The sequence below is a fragment of the Grus americana genome, chromosome 1 (genome assembly GCF_028858705.1).
Source record: "Grus americana isolate bGruAme1 chromosome 1, bGruAme1.mat, whole genome shotgun sequence".
NCBI lineage: Eukaryota > Metazoa > Chordata > Aves > Gruiformes > Gruidae > Grus > Grus americana.
This window is the reverse complement of record NC_072852.1, coordinates 147,991,717-148,005,877: the sequence shown is the minus strand read 5'-3', so window position 1 is coordinate 148,005,877 and position 14,161 is coordinate 147,991,717. Positions and strand designations below refer to the sequence as shown.

The window sequence follows — 14,161 nt, the reverse complement described above, 5'->3', positions numbered from 1 at the left end:
GCCGACACACGTGGGGAAAAGTGGCGTGGCAGGATGGACGCACCTGCTCCCTCCTTCCGCAGGAAAGCAAGGAGGGCTGCTGGGGAGTTCCCAGGCAAAGACCCTAATGGCCAGGGGAGCAGGACAGGAGCAATAAGCAAAACGCTGCCGCTCCTTGTCAGGGCCCCAGGAACCAGGGAATAACGCTTGGGGGTGGCTCAAGCTGCGAGTCCACGTTTTCATCGTCTGTTCAAGATCCTGGGGCTTGTCCTTGATAGGGCAGAGCAGAACTAGCCACGCTGCTTCTGTCCTCTATGCGATGAGTCATGTCCCCAGCTGGCTTTGGTAAAATGGCAATGAGATTCAATCTCATCATAATTCCAAGTGAAAATTTCAAGAATAAGGGAATAGGAATGGGATGCTGAGGTCAGCTTCTGGATACAAACCTTGGGCCAAGGATGGTGGTGCAAGTGTTGGACTGGTGCGCATTGCTGAAAGAACCATTATTAGAAGCAGTAATAGTGCAAAATGGGTACGTCGTGGAACAAGTTAATGCGCACACACCACCGCTTTACAAAGCAGCTCCAGTTCTACGGCCACCATCCACCTGCTCCTTTATTGATCTAGACATCCCTTGAGTCAGTCTTGCTACGGTTTCTTATCTATGATGCCAGATAGGGGGAGGGTTTCACAGAGATGTCGAGGGGTGAGGATGCTGACATTGCCTCAGTAGTCCAGGGGTATCCTTTATCCTTCATGGATGGCTTTAAGATTCCAAGAAACAAAGGTCCTTACCTTCTGGGTGGGGGGCTGTCCTTCTCCTCCTCACCATGAGCTGGAGTCCTTTGGTCATGACTATTCACACTTACTTGACTATGAAGTATATGATGTAAACTATACACACCTTAAGAAAGTTAATACAACTTCATACTATAAAGAGTAATTGGTACAATATTTAAGGAATGAGGTTTTCCTAACACGAGCTAAGGGGCTGTCATTTGGGGGCTTCAGGCCTAGCGGGAGAGAGGCAAAGACCAGAACACCCTCCACACCGTCCAGCCACAAGCCCCAAAGTAGCCGGACGTGGGTACCTCATCATTCCACGGAGGCTCTCCGCTCCTCCGAACGGTTTGTTTACAGCTGTGTCTAAAATAAACGTTGCTTTTTTTTTTTTTTTTTCACTCCTGTTATTCCTGCGGAGCAAGTTGGATTCCTTTCTGACTCACGCATGATTAACTAACTTCCAGCTGCATTATCTTTATTGTTGCTGCCGATGCACAAGCCAGTGCTCAGCAGGACTCGCGGATCCCAAGCTGAGCTGGCAACGCTGCCACTTACAGAAAAGGATTTTTTCTGAGAGTTGCGGCGTTTGGGAAATTTTATGGGGTTTATTTATTTATTTGAGAACACGTGCTTGCTTTCTCGGGGACCGAGGAAATACAACCAAACAATAACCGATAACATACACCCCGACCCACCCCGCACGGTGGTGCTCGCAACATGCGGAGGGGCCGCAGCCGGCAACCGGGTGGCGCCGGGGGCGTCCGGGCGCCGAGCAGGGCCCGGCGGCGTGAGCAGCACCGCGGCCGCACCCGGCGGGGGCGGGGGCGAGCAGGCATCCCCGGCGAGGAAGCGGTTAAGGCCAGGCACCAGGAAACGGGAAGGAAGAGGCTGAGCCCGGCAAGAGCCGCACAGCGGAAACCCCCCCGCCCCGCCCCCGCCGCGAGCCGCCGGCGCCGGCGGGCCGGGCGCACGTGCGGGCGGGGCGGCGCGGCGGCGAGCGGGCACGTGCGGCACCAGCACCTGGCGGCGGCGGCGGCGGGCGGGCCCGCGGGGAGGGAAGGAGGAAGGAAGGAAGGAAGGAGCGCTCCCTCGGCCCCGCCGCCCCGGGGGAGGGCGGTCTGAGGCAGCTTACACAACCGGCCGCCCCTTACATAAGCCGGGAGCCGGGCCCGTGGGGGCGGAACGAGCCGCCCCCCATCTCTCCTACCCCTCCGCCGTTTTTCCTTCCCCCCCCACCCGGCCGGGAGCCGCCCCCCTGCTGCAGCGATGTGACCCGCCCCCTCCCTCCCTTCCGTGGCCGTCCCCTCCCAGGAAGGAGCCGGAGTCGGCAGCGCCGCGGGCCCGGCATGGAGTAGGGCGGCCCGGGGCCGGCGGCGCCGCGCGGGCATGGAGCTGGGCCCGGGGCCCTGCGCGCTGCCCCCCGCCGCCGGGGCCGGGTCCGCTGCCGTGACAGCGGCGGCGGGGGGACCCTGCGCCGAGATGCTGCAGGTGGCGGAGGAGGCCTTCCGCGGCGGCAACTTCGAGCTGGCGGCCGAGATCTACGGCTCGGAGCTGGCGGGGCTGCCGCAGCCCGAGCGGGGCCTGTGTCTCCGCCGCGCCGACGCGCTGGCGCGGGCCGGCCGCATGGCCGAGGCGCTGGACGCCTACGGCGCGGCGGCGCGGCTGGCGCGGCTGCGGCCTGAGGAGCTGCGGGAGCTGGCCGAGAGCTTCGCCCTGAGCATCCGCGACAAGGAGCTGCGCCTCCCGCCCTGGGGAAGCGGCGGACCCGGCGGCGGGACGGAGGGCGAGGGGCTGGGCGACCCGGCGTGCTGCCGTCCGCCCGAGCTCTTCGCCTGCCCGCTGTGCCGGCGGCTGCTGTGCGAGCCGGTCACCCTGCACTGCGGGCACACCCACTGCCGCCGCTGCGCCGAGCCCGGCGACTGCGGCCGCTGCCACCGCCCGCGTCGCCCCGTCGAGACGACCCCGGCCGCCGCCACCGCCTCGCCGCCGTCGCCCGCCGCCCGCCCGCGGGTCAACGTGGTGCTGGGCAACCTGCTGCACAAGTGGTTCGGCGCCGAGAGCCGGGCGCGGCGGCTCCGCGCCGAGGGCGACGCGCTGCGGGAGCGCCAGGAGCTGCCGGCCGCCCTGGAGAAGTACAACCAGGCCCTGGAGATGGGTGAGCGGCGGCGGGAGGGGGCGGAGGAGGAGGGGGCGAGCCGGGAGCGGCGCTGCCCGCTGGCCCCCAGGCTGCGTGTGTCCCCCCGCAGCAGCAGCAGCAGCCGGGCGGGGAGGGGGTTTGTGGTGGGAGAGGGCACATGGGGGAAGTTTTGAGAATGAATCCTCCCAGCGGGTCTCCTCACCGGCCTCTGCCCCCCAAGTGAATGGCTATTTTTGTTCCGCTGTTATTTTTGTCCTTCCTCAGAAGGTGCCTGGCGTTTAGCTGCCTGCAGTCGATGACTCATTATGCAGTATTTCTAGAAAACCCGCTTTCCTATTTGTGGGGAAACCATCTTTTAGTAAAGGATACGCAGTAGTAGTGGTCGTATTAAGCCCTCCTGCGGCTTCGTGGAAGAAACCGGTGTGTGGATAGGATTCATTCAGCTCCATGCAGTTGCATCTTCAGCAAAACGTAGCCTTTGAAAACACTTAATGAAATAGCAGTAGGCATAAAGGCTCAGAACATTTGTACTATGCAAAATATTCAAACTAAATCTGTATTTTGACTTGTGGGGATCACCTGCCTGTATGTTGAGTGTAACCTCTTTATAGGCATGCGGTATTTCAGTGTGCAGGGTATTCTCTGAAAGGCCTGGGTTTAAATAAAAAATGGCACGGTCTGCCTTCCTCCTCAGCCAAACCGATGGCAGCCTTAGTTTATCAAAGCTAGGTTGTTTTCAGTCTCTGCGCCGAGTAGTAGGTGGATCCTGCTCGCTCGGTTGTAGCCTTATAGTAATGCTTGTGTGCGTGCGTGCTCCCAGCTTGTTTGCTCTGCAAGTGGTGGGGGTGGTACAGCACCATGAGCATCTAAACTGCCTGGGGAGACGCATGGAGCTGGGATCTCAGCAAATCCCCTGGGATCTGCCACTTCTCTGGTCCAAGTGGCATGGGTGTCTGGTTTAATTGGGGAGGGAGAGGGAAGAAAGCCTCAGCGGTGTTAACAGAGATGAGATCCTGTGGGTAAATCTCTTCGGAAGACAGATGAAATGTAGGGAAACCTGTGTCTCTCCTTAGTGGAAGAGCTTCTTCCCTACTTTGAGTAAAACTGCCTTCCTAATTCCTAGTTTTTACATCTAGGGATAATTGTCTGACTTTATTTTTTGTTATTGTTTTCCTGGCTGCTTTGGAGAGGAACACATCATTATTGTGCTAGTCCCTGACTCCCTTTCATTTTTTCCGCGGTTGCATGATAGGCATCTGAGATACATGAGTTTGGGATAGCATAGCCTACTATCGCCTCACAGCTGATGGTGGCCATGGAAAACATTAGTTCTGCTATTTATTTGACTTTTTCTAGCTAGATGTGACAAGTTTTCAGTCCTAGCTGAGTCCTCTCTATAAAACCATTACACGGTTTAGCTGAAGTAATCTCTGTTAAAGTAGGGCAGGATGGAGAGCCCGGGAAAGAAGGTGAAGTAGAGGGAGGGGAGAGGCTTAATGTAGGTCACTGGTGGATACAGCGAGTTTTCAGTAGTGGAGCCTCTTAATGTTTTGGGTTCAGGGTCCCACTGCTGGGGAAAATAGCATCTTGTTGATGAAATAAGTGCTTGATGTGATTTTTAGAGAACTGCTGCTCACTGTCGCATGTGCTTCTTGCTGTGTCTGCACAGGGGTGGAAGGAGAGGGAAGACTGTAACTGTAGTGTGCTGCTAGTGCTCTCGCACAGCCTGTCCTTCCTCGTCCTGTCCCTGGAGCACGTATCTCCAGCCGTGGCTGCTGTGCACTGGGGTTTTGAGATAACTCTCTTCCAGTGTCCTTATTTCTGTCTTCTGTGATTTCCCAACCATGCTGGGAATCTGTTCAGAAACTCCTCGCTCTGTCAGTGTTGCTAAAATGACTTAATAAGATTTTTTTTTTTAATTCTAATTAAAAATAATAGCAGGTACCTTGCTAGCTTTTGAAATCCTAAAACCATAGGCTGACATGTTGTAACTTCCTGGTAGCAGATCCAAATTCCTGTTGCATAAGGGCAGCCCACCCCCCAGCCCTTCACCTTTTTTTTTTTCCTGTTTCGTGTGTGTCAGTGCTGTTTTTCACTGGTCAATCTGCTGTCTGAGCCTCACATTCTGAAATTCTTGCCACATGCTCATCAGGTACTGCCTTTTGGCTTGCTGGAGTTGCCTTCTTGCTTTCCAGCCAAGTATTGCAGTAAATAGGGGGGGGGGAATAAAAAAAAAAAGAAAAACATGGCTGTTCTCTAACTGTTCAGGACTACTTAAGTGTTAGCATATGGGCAACTTGAAATGCTTATGAGCCACTCTCAGGTATTTAAGGCTTTTAATGTGTGAGAAAATAACTGCTTTTTTTAACCTCCAAATGCTTATGTATTACTATTGAGAGTCAAGGGTGTGGGTATCCTTTTAATTTCTTTTTAGAGACTGAAGGCACACGAACACATTGATTATACAATTGCTGTATAAAGTTAGGTAAAACTCCAGGTTTCTTGGCAGGACGCACCGTTCAGTGGGACTTTTTTACTGGTATTTCTTGTGGAGTACTTTTCGTGCTCCATCTGCAGCAACTAGCTTTGTGGGATGTAATATTAAAGCAAGTTTTCCAGTTATTGATCACTTCTCTCATTCTGGTTGTTACCTTCTGTCTTATGATTTGCATTTTAGTTCCAGAGGTGCTTCAAGTCTAAACTATCAAAGGCTCCTGTCATGTAGCCAGTACGCTTATTTCTAATACAGTTTGGAATATCTGATCCTGATTTCAGGTCTCAGAAGAGGTCTGCATGCCTTCAAGTCATCAGCTTCTTCCAGTTGAACTAGTTAGTCTTGCAAAAGCTTACCCTTAGCGAGCATGTTCATCTTTTGTCCTTAACTATCGGATCTGCAATGCCACTGCTGCTCCTGAGTTCGCTCTGATGGAGTCTGCAATGGATTCAAGGGTGGTTGTGTGGGGTTTTTTGTTGTTCTTTTTAAGAAAATCAGCTATTACTATTTGATCCTTCTAGTCCTCTTGAGTTGCCCACAGCTTGGTGATCTCTGCTGTTTTAAACAAAGTCGCTGGCTTTTTTGCTGCCATAAACATTGGAATAGATCCCTCATTATTGCAAGGTATCTAATTACCCCAGCTTCAAAGCAAGCACGTCAGGCTGCTTGAAAGGAAGCATTTGTTTCCAGCTGGATCGCTCTTTGTGCCAAGCTTTATGCTCTTCAGCCATCATAATATCAAGTATTGTCCAAATCTTGCTCTCAGGACTGTTCCCCACAGATGAGATTCAGAGAGCTGGGCAATCAGAGGTGGGCTTCTTCTCTGCCATCCCTTCTCTCCTAACTCATCTTCTGATTATATGAACACTTAGGTCAATTAAAATAAAATATATTCTCATATACGGGTGCAGAGTCTGTGGGGTTTGGGGTTTTGGGGTGTTTTGTTTTTTGGGGTTTTTTTTGGTTGGTTGGTTTTGGGGCTTTTTTGTGCAGTAGGTGCTTTCTGCACCCTTTTTCCCCTCACCTGCTGCTCTCTGATGGAGGTCTTCTCTGGAGGGACTATGCCTGGGGGGAGTACAGTTGTTTCTGTGTATCCAGGCATATAGACCCTTCAAGCTGTGTGTCTGAAACTAAAGGAAGCTAGATTTCAGTGACAAATTAACATGGGTATTTTGATGATGTGCTTTTGGGAGCGTGTTTTGTTTTGTTCTTTTCTAGATCTAGAAAGCAATTCCCAGTTACAGAGGTAGCAGGTGGCTGTTGCTTCATAGGGAGGATAATGAATAGGTCTTTTCCCGAGTACCATGTGTAACTGCATACGGCCAAAGACTGTATTACGGCAGGGGTGAGAGCACGACAACAAAGTTCATTCTTAGGGAACAGTATTTATCAAAAAAAAGCTGTCTTGTGCAGGCCAAGTAGAAACATCTTGTACAGTTTGTGCTAGTCTGGCTTTAAAATTAGATGCTTTATGGCTCTGAAGGAGACTGAGCTCTCCTCAGGGTGTGGGCATGCTCGTAAGCAAACACACACAGAGCGTAAGGGGGTTTGGGCGGCAGCGGCTCGTGCCTGCAGCCAGCATTTGTCTGTGCCCCCCTTTGTACTGAGGCAGCCTGCTCGCATCCTGCGCCTTTCCCGTCAGTAAGCCTGAAGGTGCCCGCTCGGAGATAAAAAGCCCAGCGGCACTTGCTGCTGCCGTTGTTTCTGTGCCGGCAGTTGCGGGTCTTCGTCGGTCTCACAGCCTGCGCGCAGGGCTGGGGCTCTGCTGGGAAGCGCCGTCCCCCCGCTGCGCGCCTGACCCTAACCCGAGTGAGCTTTTCTGGATGGGGACGCATGGCCGTGCCCCGGCTCCTGCTGGCTTGCCTGCTGCGCGCTGTGCAGTCCTGTCTGGCTCCCGGCGCAGTGGCACACGTCGTATCTGGACACCGGCATGCCAACACACCTCGGTTTTGTGTGAGGCACGTTGGCTCCGGCGTGTAATTGCCCACCGCTGTAAAGTGTCCCTGTGGAGCCTGCCAAGCCTGAGAAGCATCGCTGTCTCTGGAGAGCAGCAGAAGCCGCAGCAATCCCTCGGAGTGGTTGTGTTTACTTCTGGTGTGATGGGCTCTTTCTGAGCAGAAATAGGTTTCTCCTGGGAGGGGGGGAAAAGCTGATGCACATAACTATGCCCAGCGTTTTAATTCCACATGCCCCAACGGGTTCAGAGTAAGCATGTAGGAGATAAAGCTCAGCTGTATCAGAGAGTTTTAAAAACACAGTGGAGATCAGGATAGGTGTATGTGCAACGGGGGGCCTTTTCTTCCCAAGTCCTCTATGTGGATCTCTGCTTCCAGTGGGTAATGGACGGTGCAGGAAAGGCCAAGGAGAGGAGGCGAGTTTGTATCAAGCCTGATGTAGTATCAGAAATAGCGTGCTGCAGGGCGAGCGAGGGAGATGCTGCTGGGGGCTGGAGATGCTCCATCTCTCATCTCCTGGGGCAGAGAGCTGCATGCTGACCCCTAGCCCACGGGGTGGTGTTTGGGGCATTGTAGGAGCTTTCCTGAGCTTTGGTGGAAAGAGGACGGTCTGCCTCTCTTGGCCAGACCTCTGGGGGAGAGAGGTTTCTCTCCTCTCATCCCATCAGAGGTTCATCATAAATTGGCCTGATCCAAAAGAAAGCTTAATGTGGCCACTCAGCACTAACTTATTTTGTGGTCAAGCAATTCATGGAAATTTATCTGGTGCCTTCCAAATTCTCCTTTTATAAGAATTGAATTAAGAGGGCAGGGCAGGCCAGGAGGCAGTAGAGGAGAGCTGTAAAGGGAGCATCAGGTGTGCGAGGACAAGGTCTCAGGCCAAAATATGCCTGTTCTCAAGCAGATAGAGCCTCCTGGGATGGTGTCAGTGCTCGTTCCTGCTCCCCAGGCTTGCTCACTGGGCTGTTTTAGGTAGTGTGCTGGGGGCTCACCTGCTCGGGGTCCCCGTACCCCCGTCGTCCTCCCATGCCAAGCACTGAGTTTGCGTGGTGAGGGGGTTGGTGCTGCCTCCGTGCTCCTGAGCTTGTGGCCACTGTTTTGCTTGGCTAGCAAGTGGGATGGTTTGACCTCAATATAGAGTATCTGTAAACCATCATGGCCTTCTTGTCCTATCCTATCTCCTCTGGTCTATGTAGACAGTTGTTCACGTCAGTGTCTCTGGAAACAAATTTAATTGCGCTGCTATTGGCAAACTGGCTAGGTAGGTGGGTAGTTGATGTGTATCGTTGGCTTTTCCTTCCTTTCTGCCTCCCTTTTACATTGGTAACTCTCAAATAGGTAAAAAAAAACCCCAAAACCCTAGCAGTGTTGCACATAAAAAATAAGGGTCTTGCTGCATCTCTTGCCCTTCCATACTGGCTCTCAAGATGTTAAAGCTGTAGACCTTCAGTGCAAGTTGATTCAAGAGCAACTGCCATGGATTTTCCTGCTAGGTAAATGCCAGGTTGTGAGGTTGCACTGCTTCCCGGAGAGCATGGCATAGGTGAACTTCCAACCAAGCAGTCTTGGGAATTGAGCTGAGTGCTTACAGCCACAAATAAGATAGCTATGGGCAAGTGTTTTGCCATGCCCCCCAAATTACTTGTATTTTCCTTCCAAGCCTGCTTCCGGGTTGTTTCAGGTAAGGGGGAAACAATGATCAGAATTTGTTGGTGGGGTGGTGGAACCTCCTTTTGGTACTATCCTACTGCAGGCCTGATGGTTGAAGGGTTTCTTAGTCATGGGAAAAGGTCAAGGTCAGAAACAGCAAAAAGGAGTCCCTGTCTGCAAAGGGAAGCTGCTGAACTCCAGAAAGCCGTGCTTAAATTTTTATAAAGGTGTCTGATGCTACAGTATGCATTTTATTAATTCTGCCGCTGTTTTCTAAGGACTTGCGCTCCTTAGTGAAGCGCTTGTGCTGAAGTCACGTTCAGAGAAAGCTGCTAGAGAGTGTCCACATGCACCTACGTGCAAATCATGTGTATTAAGTACACTTTAGTCTCTTCTTTTGTACACTATTTCTAGAAGATTGCTATTAGAAGATAAGGTTGGTTGTCTTTCTGATGTGGTAAAAAAGAGGTTGCCCGAATCTTCCTTCCTCACAGGGTTTTGGGAATGCTTTCTGGTTTCCAGTACTAAAGGAGGAAGTCTTTGATGTTGTACCAGCCATTTGAAAAAAAAAAAAAAAAAGGCAAGTACCATGGTAGACAGCTGTCATGACTGTTGGAACAGCAAACAGCAAATGGTTCAGTCATTTTAATAATTTATCAGAAGAATATTTAATTTTGTAGCTCCTAAAGGAAAGTATGACTTCTAAGTAAAGAATGAGAGGTAGTCTTTCTGAAATTACATGCTACAAACATTAGTAGATGCTTGCTGCTTAGAGGATTTGTGCCAAAAAAGGAATTTTCCCATCCCTCTGTAAAAAATGCCTCTTGGAATCTGCTTAAAGTGTGTCTCTAAAACCTGTTTGTTCTGTTTTACAGGGGCAGAAAAATGTGTAAAAGTAGGAGTCAAGGTTACCTAGAGACTGTTGCAGTAGTCTGAGTGTTATTTTTAAACTTAAAATATTTTTCAGACTTATATCCCTCAGCTCCCCTCCCTTTTTTTAACCAAGGTAGTACTTGAAAAATAGTAGTAAATATTTCATATATGACACTACTGGAAACGTGTCAAGTACTTCAGAGCAGGAGCTCATATTTGTAAAGAGCTTGTGGTTGAAAGCTCAGACCCTGTAGTTGGCTCTCTGGAAGCTTTGCCCTCTTGCAGGGGCTCTGCTGAAGGCAGGGGCTTTGCAGGGCTGCAGGACTGGGGCCACGGTGGGCAGGAGGCTTATCCATCACAGGCACGAGGGGCAAGAGGCATCATGCTGTACAGTCTTTGGGTGTGGGGCTTTTTTTTTTTTAAGTAGTTAACATTGCTCGTGTAATTCAGTTGTGTACTACTTAAGATAGGGTGAGTATTGCCGTCTATGTATGTAACCCAGATGCAATTTCCTATAAATAATTGAACTCTTTCAGCAATCCTAGAGAACGAAGTATACGTACATATAAGAAAGTCTGAAGAATTTTTGAAGTCTCTTCAAACAGCATATTCTCTTTTTCTTTGGCTGTGATAAAGCATAACAGGATGTCTTTTGCTTTTGGAAGAAGACATTTATGGAACTGACTTATGCTTCCTAATCTTAAAATTAGTAGGGTACTGCAGCGTTCTTTTTCTCTTTTACAAGTGTATTAAGTGATCAGCTCTATTTGAGGCCAGAAGTAGTGAGGGAGTAACTGAGAAACAAGAAGGCCCTTTTTGCAGCTTGGAGAGTCAGAAATTCTGGGCTGAAATAAGCTTTAACTGGAAAAAGAGGAGGTTGTAGATACCTGAAGAGTAAATGGTAGAAATGGACCTTACATACTGATTGTGACAAAGGCGGCAACTAGGTTATCACCAGTAAAGTCATATTATGATAGAGTATCTGGCTGTAAATTGATCTTCTTAACTATGATCATGGCAGACCTACTTGGCTGGTCCCGCCTGGCTGTGAAGCACAAGGTGTCTTTGGAGTCTCCTTGAAATCACAGGTTCACGTGCACCTAGCATGGCTCTGTGTTTCTGTGGGGGTCAGGACTTTTCTTTGGGTGCTTTGGAGATCAGGCAGGGGACTGACCTCTTGGGGTCAAAAAAAAAAAAAACAAACAACCCTCTTGTTTTGGTTTTGAAGCTTGCTTGTTCCATGTTCATACTTGAATCTGTAGGCATCTTGTTTTGGGACACTCTCTGTACCTCTGACTGAGACTTTGGTAGGAAACGTTACCTGAACCCCTAACTAAATGCTGGGAGAACTAGTAAGCATGGAAAATGACTCACATTTCTGTACTTAATGGTTTTATTATACTAGTGCCAAGCACGGATAGACTGGGGGTACGTCACCTGAAGCAGTGCCCAAATGTTCAAAAAGTAGAGTGGGAACTGAAAATACAGGGAGGAGGTGTTGATTCATGCTGTTCTATCTGGAGAGAATAGCACGTATCTAGCAAAGTCTTGAAAGATTAGGATTTGGATAGGAGGGAGCAATGATCTAATATATTACACTTAGCTCTCTGCTGGGACATCCTTGAATTGAGGACTTGTGCTGTACCATGCAATTCATCACTTAATGGATTTGTAAAGAAGGTTATCGTTGGCTCTGCAGTTGTGGAAATGCAAAGTAAACTGTAGGTTAATGTAACCGGTCTGACATGCTTCTGCCTCGTGAGGGTAGAAGTGCAACATGAAAGCAAGGGCGCAAAGTTAGCTGCACCTTCTTTGTAGTAGGTCTTCTTCCAGGTAGTGTATAACCTTTCTTATGGTGTTTCTCCTGAGTAACGATGGGAGTAGTGGTTAGCTGTGCTTAGTGGTGATGACAGTCCAGCTTTAAGTAACGTATGGAGCTTCCTAGCTGAAGACTTACTGAGCCTGAAATAAAACCGGTGCGAACCTAAAGCATTTTGTCCAGAACACAGAAAAATCTATGTTCTTAGGTCTGGGCTTTTGAACAGCAAAACAGAGAGGCCCGGAGAGAAGTTAGTTCAGTCTTAGAATTGTATGTTCTTAAGAATAATCCAGCTCATCTGTCGCCAGTGTCTTTTCTTTCAGTCAAAGTGATAATATGAGGGAGTTTCTTGATGTCTCCCTGTCCCCCAGACCAGAGGGCACCTAAGCAAGTGTGCTGCAGGGCGAAGAAGCAGGTGGGTGGATGTCCTGTGGGAAGGTAAGGGGGAGAGCATTGCCGCTTCAATCCTGCTAGTGAAGTGGTAGCTGCAATTTGTCCACCACAGTTTAAATGGATCTCCTCTGCTTTTTCATCTCGGTGTGCTGTGCGCTTAGAGGTGAAGTGCAGAGGTGAAGCCCGGATCAGGTGCGGAGCAGCTTGGTGGCTGCATAGCACAGACGAGCCATACTGGGGCTCTCTGGTGGTGTCTAAATTGGCTTCCCCATGGAGGTGACAGGGGAGAGAGCTTTGGCTTGGGGCGGCTTTTTGAAATTTGTAATGGGCACTTCTGAAGGAAGCAAACTACTTCACGTCTGATCTAGTGGAAGGTGTCTCTGGCCATGGCAGGGCGGTTGGAATGATGATCTTTGAGGTCCCTTCCAACCCAAACCATTCTATGATTCTATGATCTGCATGAAGATAAAATATATAGAGCTTGATGGAAGATGGACTCCATCAGAGGAGGTGATGCGTTTTGTTACGCGGGCTGTGGGCAGCCTGAGCGTGGATGAGGAAGGAGGCCTTTGAATGTGCAAACCAGCTGCTGCCTGGTGGTGCAGGCTCCGAGCAGAGGACGGTGCTGCCCTGCATTGCTCCTCCTCCTCACCACTGCTTATTTCAAGAACTCCTAAACTTGCATGCCACTATGCCAGCGTTGGTCACCCGGTGGAAATAGGCGTTACGTTTGCCTGCAGAGTACTGTTCACAAGTGCCCACTTCCTAATGGCAGCGGAAGGGCGCTTGGTCACGAGAGCGGGCTGATGGAGGAAGAGGCATCTTTCCTTCCATCCTCTGTGCGCTAACACCTCTTGCACGCTTCCTCTGGGGTCTTAGGTTACTTCACCTCCAGAAGACTGCCAGTGATGTAAATGCAGGGAGGAAAAGCCATGATATTCAGAAAATAGTGATTTTTTTCTTTTTTAAAATCCAGTCATTAATCCAATTAAGGTGGATTGATACGTGAGAAACTGTGGGCTTGCTGATTGCAAGTACGCCATCGTGTTCGTTGTCCCTCTTAATCAGTTTTGGGAAGCTGACCCTAGTTTTCATCTTTGCTGGGGAATGAAGTTTTATTTGAATGTCTGCACTGCTTCTGTTAGTTATTTTATCAAGCACACTCCCTCTTCTGCCGCCATCCTCCCCAACAACAACAACCCCTGTGCATCCATTTTTTTGTGGGCGGACTTGTCATGCTTGCATGAAGTTTGGAGGAGAAAAATTAGCTTGCTATTCAGTTAATTACTAAATCTTGCTAATTTCTCACTGAAATGAAAATAAATGTTTTGTATTATTTTTTTAAGCTTATGGAAAGGCTTTCAGTACTGAATTGTTCAGAACTGAATGCATAACACAACAAAGCAAGCCAAACTTCTTCTTCTCTCTAGGGGCAGAAGTGTCTTTAATATGTGGGAAAAATTTCCCCTGACGTCCTGCACAGGCTGACTCATACTAGCAAGACTGAAAGGTGTTTTTGTGATGACATTGTTTCAGTACTGCTCATGCATTCAGAAAATATGCTTAGGATTGAAATAGATTTGAATAAGACGTGCTTTTCTAGGAAGAAATGTCAGATAAGGAGGATTAGGGAGTTCTAGCAACTCTAAACTTGTTCTTTCTGTGCTGAGTTCCTGGAAGAAATCTCAGCGGTATTTTATTACAGTAAAACTTTTATCATCATCTACAGTCAGTTTGGCGAATTCTTTTAGTTGCTGTACTTGCCTTCCTGGCACAAGGAGATTTTGGGGAGTCCTGTTCTTCTGTCAGCCTCCTGAACTCAAGCAGCATAGGTTGTTTTGTGGTGGTTTGGGGTTTTGGGGGGTTTTTTTGTTGGGGTTTTTTTTTTTTTTTAAAAACTTGAATGCTTGGGCATATCTGGAAAAGTAATTTTGGGTGTTAGCTTCTGCATGAGTAAAAGCGCAATCTAACAAACATCTGCAGATGAGTGCAAAGGTGGTGTGAGCAGAAAATTAAGGATTTTGGAAAACCCAAGCTGACAACCACACTCGGGGTAGGCAATACTTGGTGGCCCTAAG

General features: G+C 49.5%; 1 protein-coding gene across 1 annotated transcript in view; it reads left to right on the top strand.

The window, feature by feature from the left end:
- Nucleotides 1-1,731: 1,731 nt before the first annotated feature.
- Nucleotides 1,732-14,161, top strand: part of LONRF2 (LON peptidase N-terminal domain and ring finger 2) — a 35,320-nt gene continuing 22,890 nt past the window's right edge. Inside the window, exon 1 of the mRNA XM_054813678.1 lies at nt 1,732-2,917. Within this exon, the coding sequence (XP_054669653.1) occupies nt 2,149-2,917 (769 nt within the window). The 5' untranslated portion in view covers nt 1,732-2,148. The remainder of the gene's footprint in view (nt 2,918-14,161) is intronic.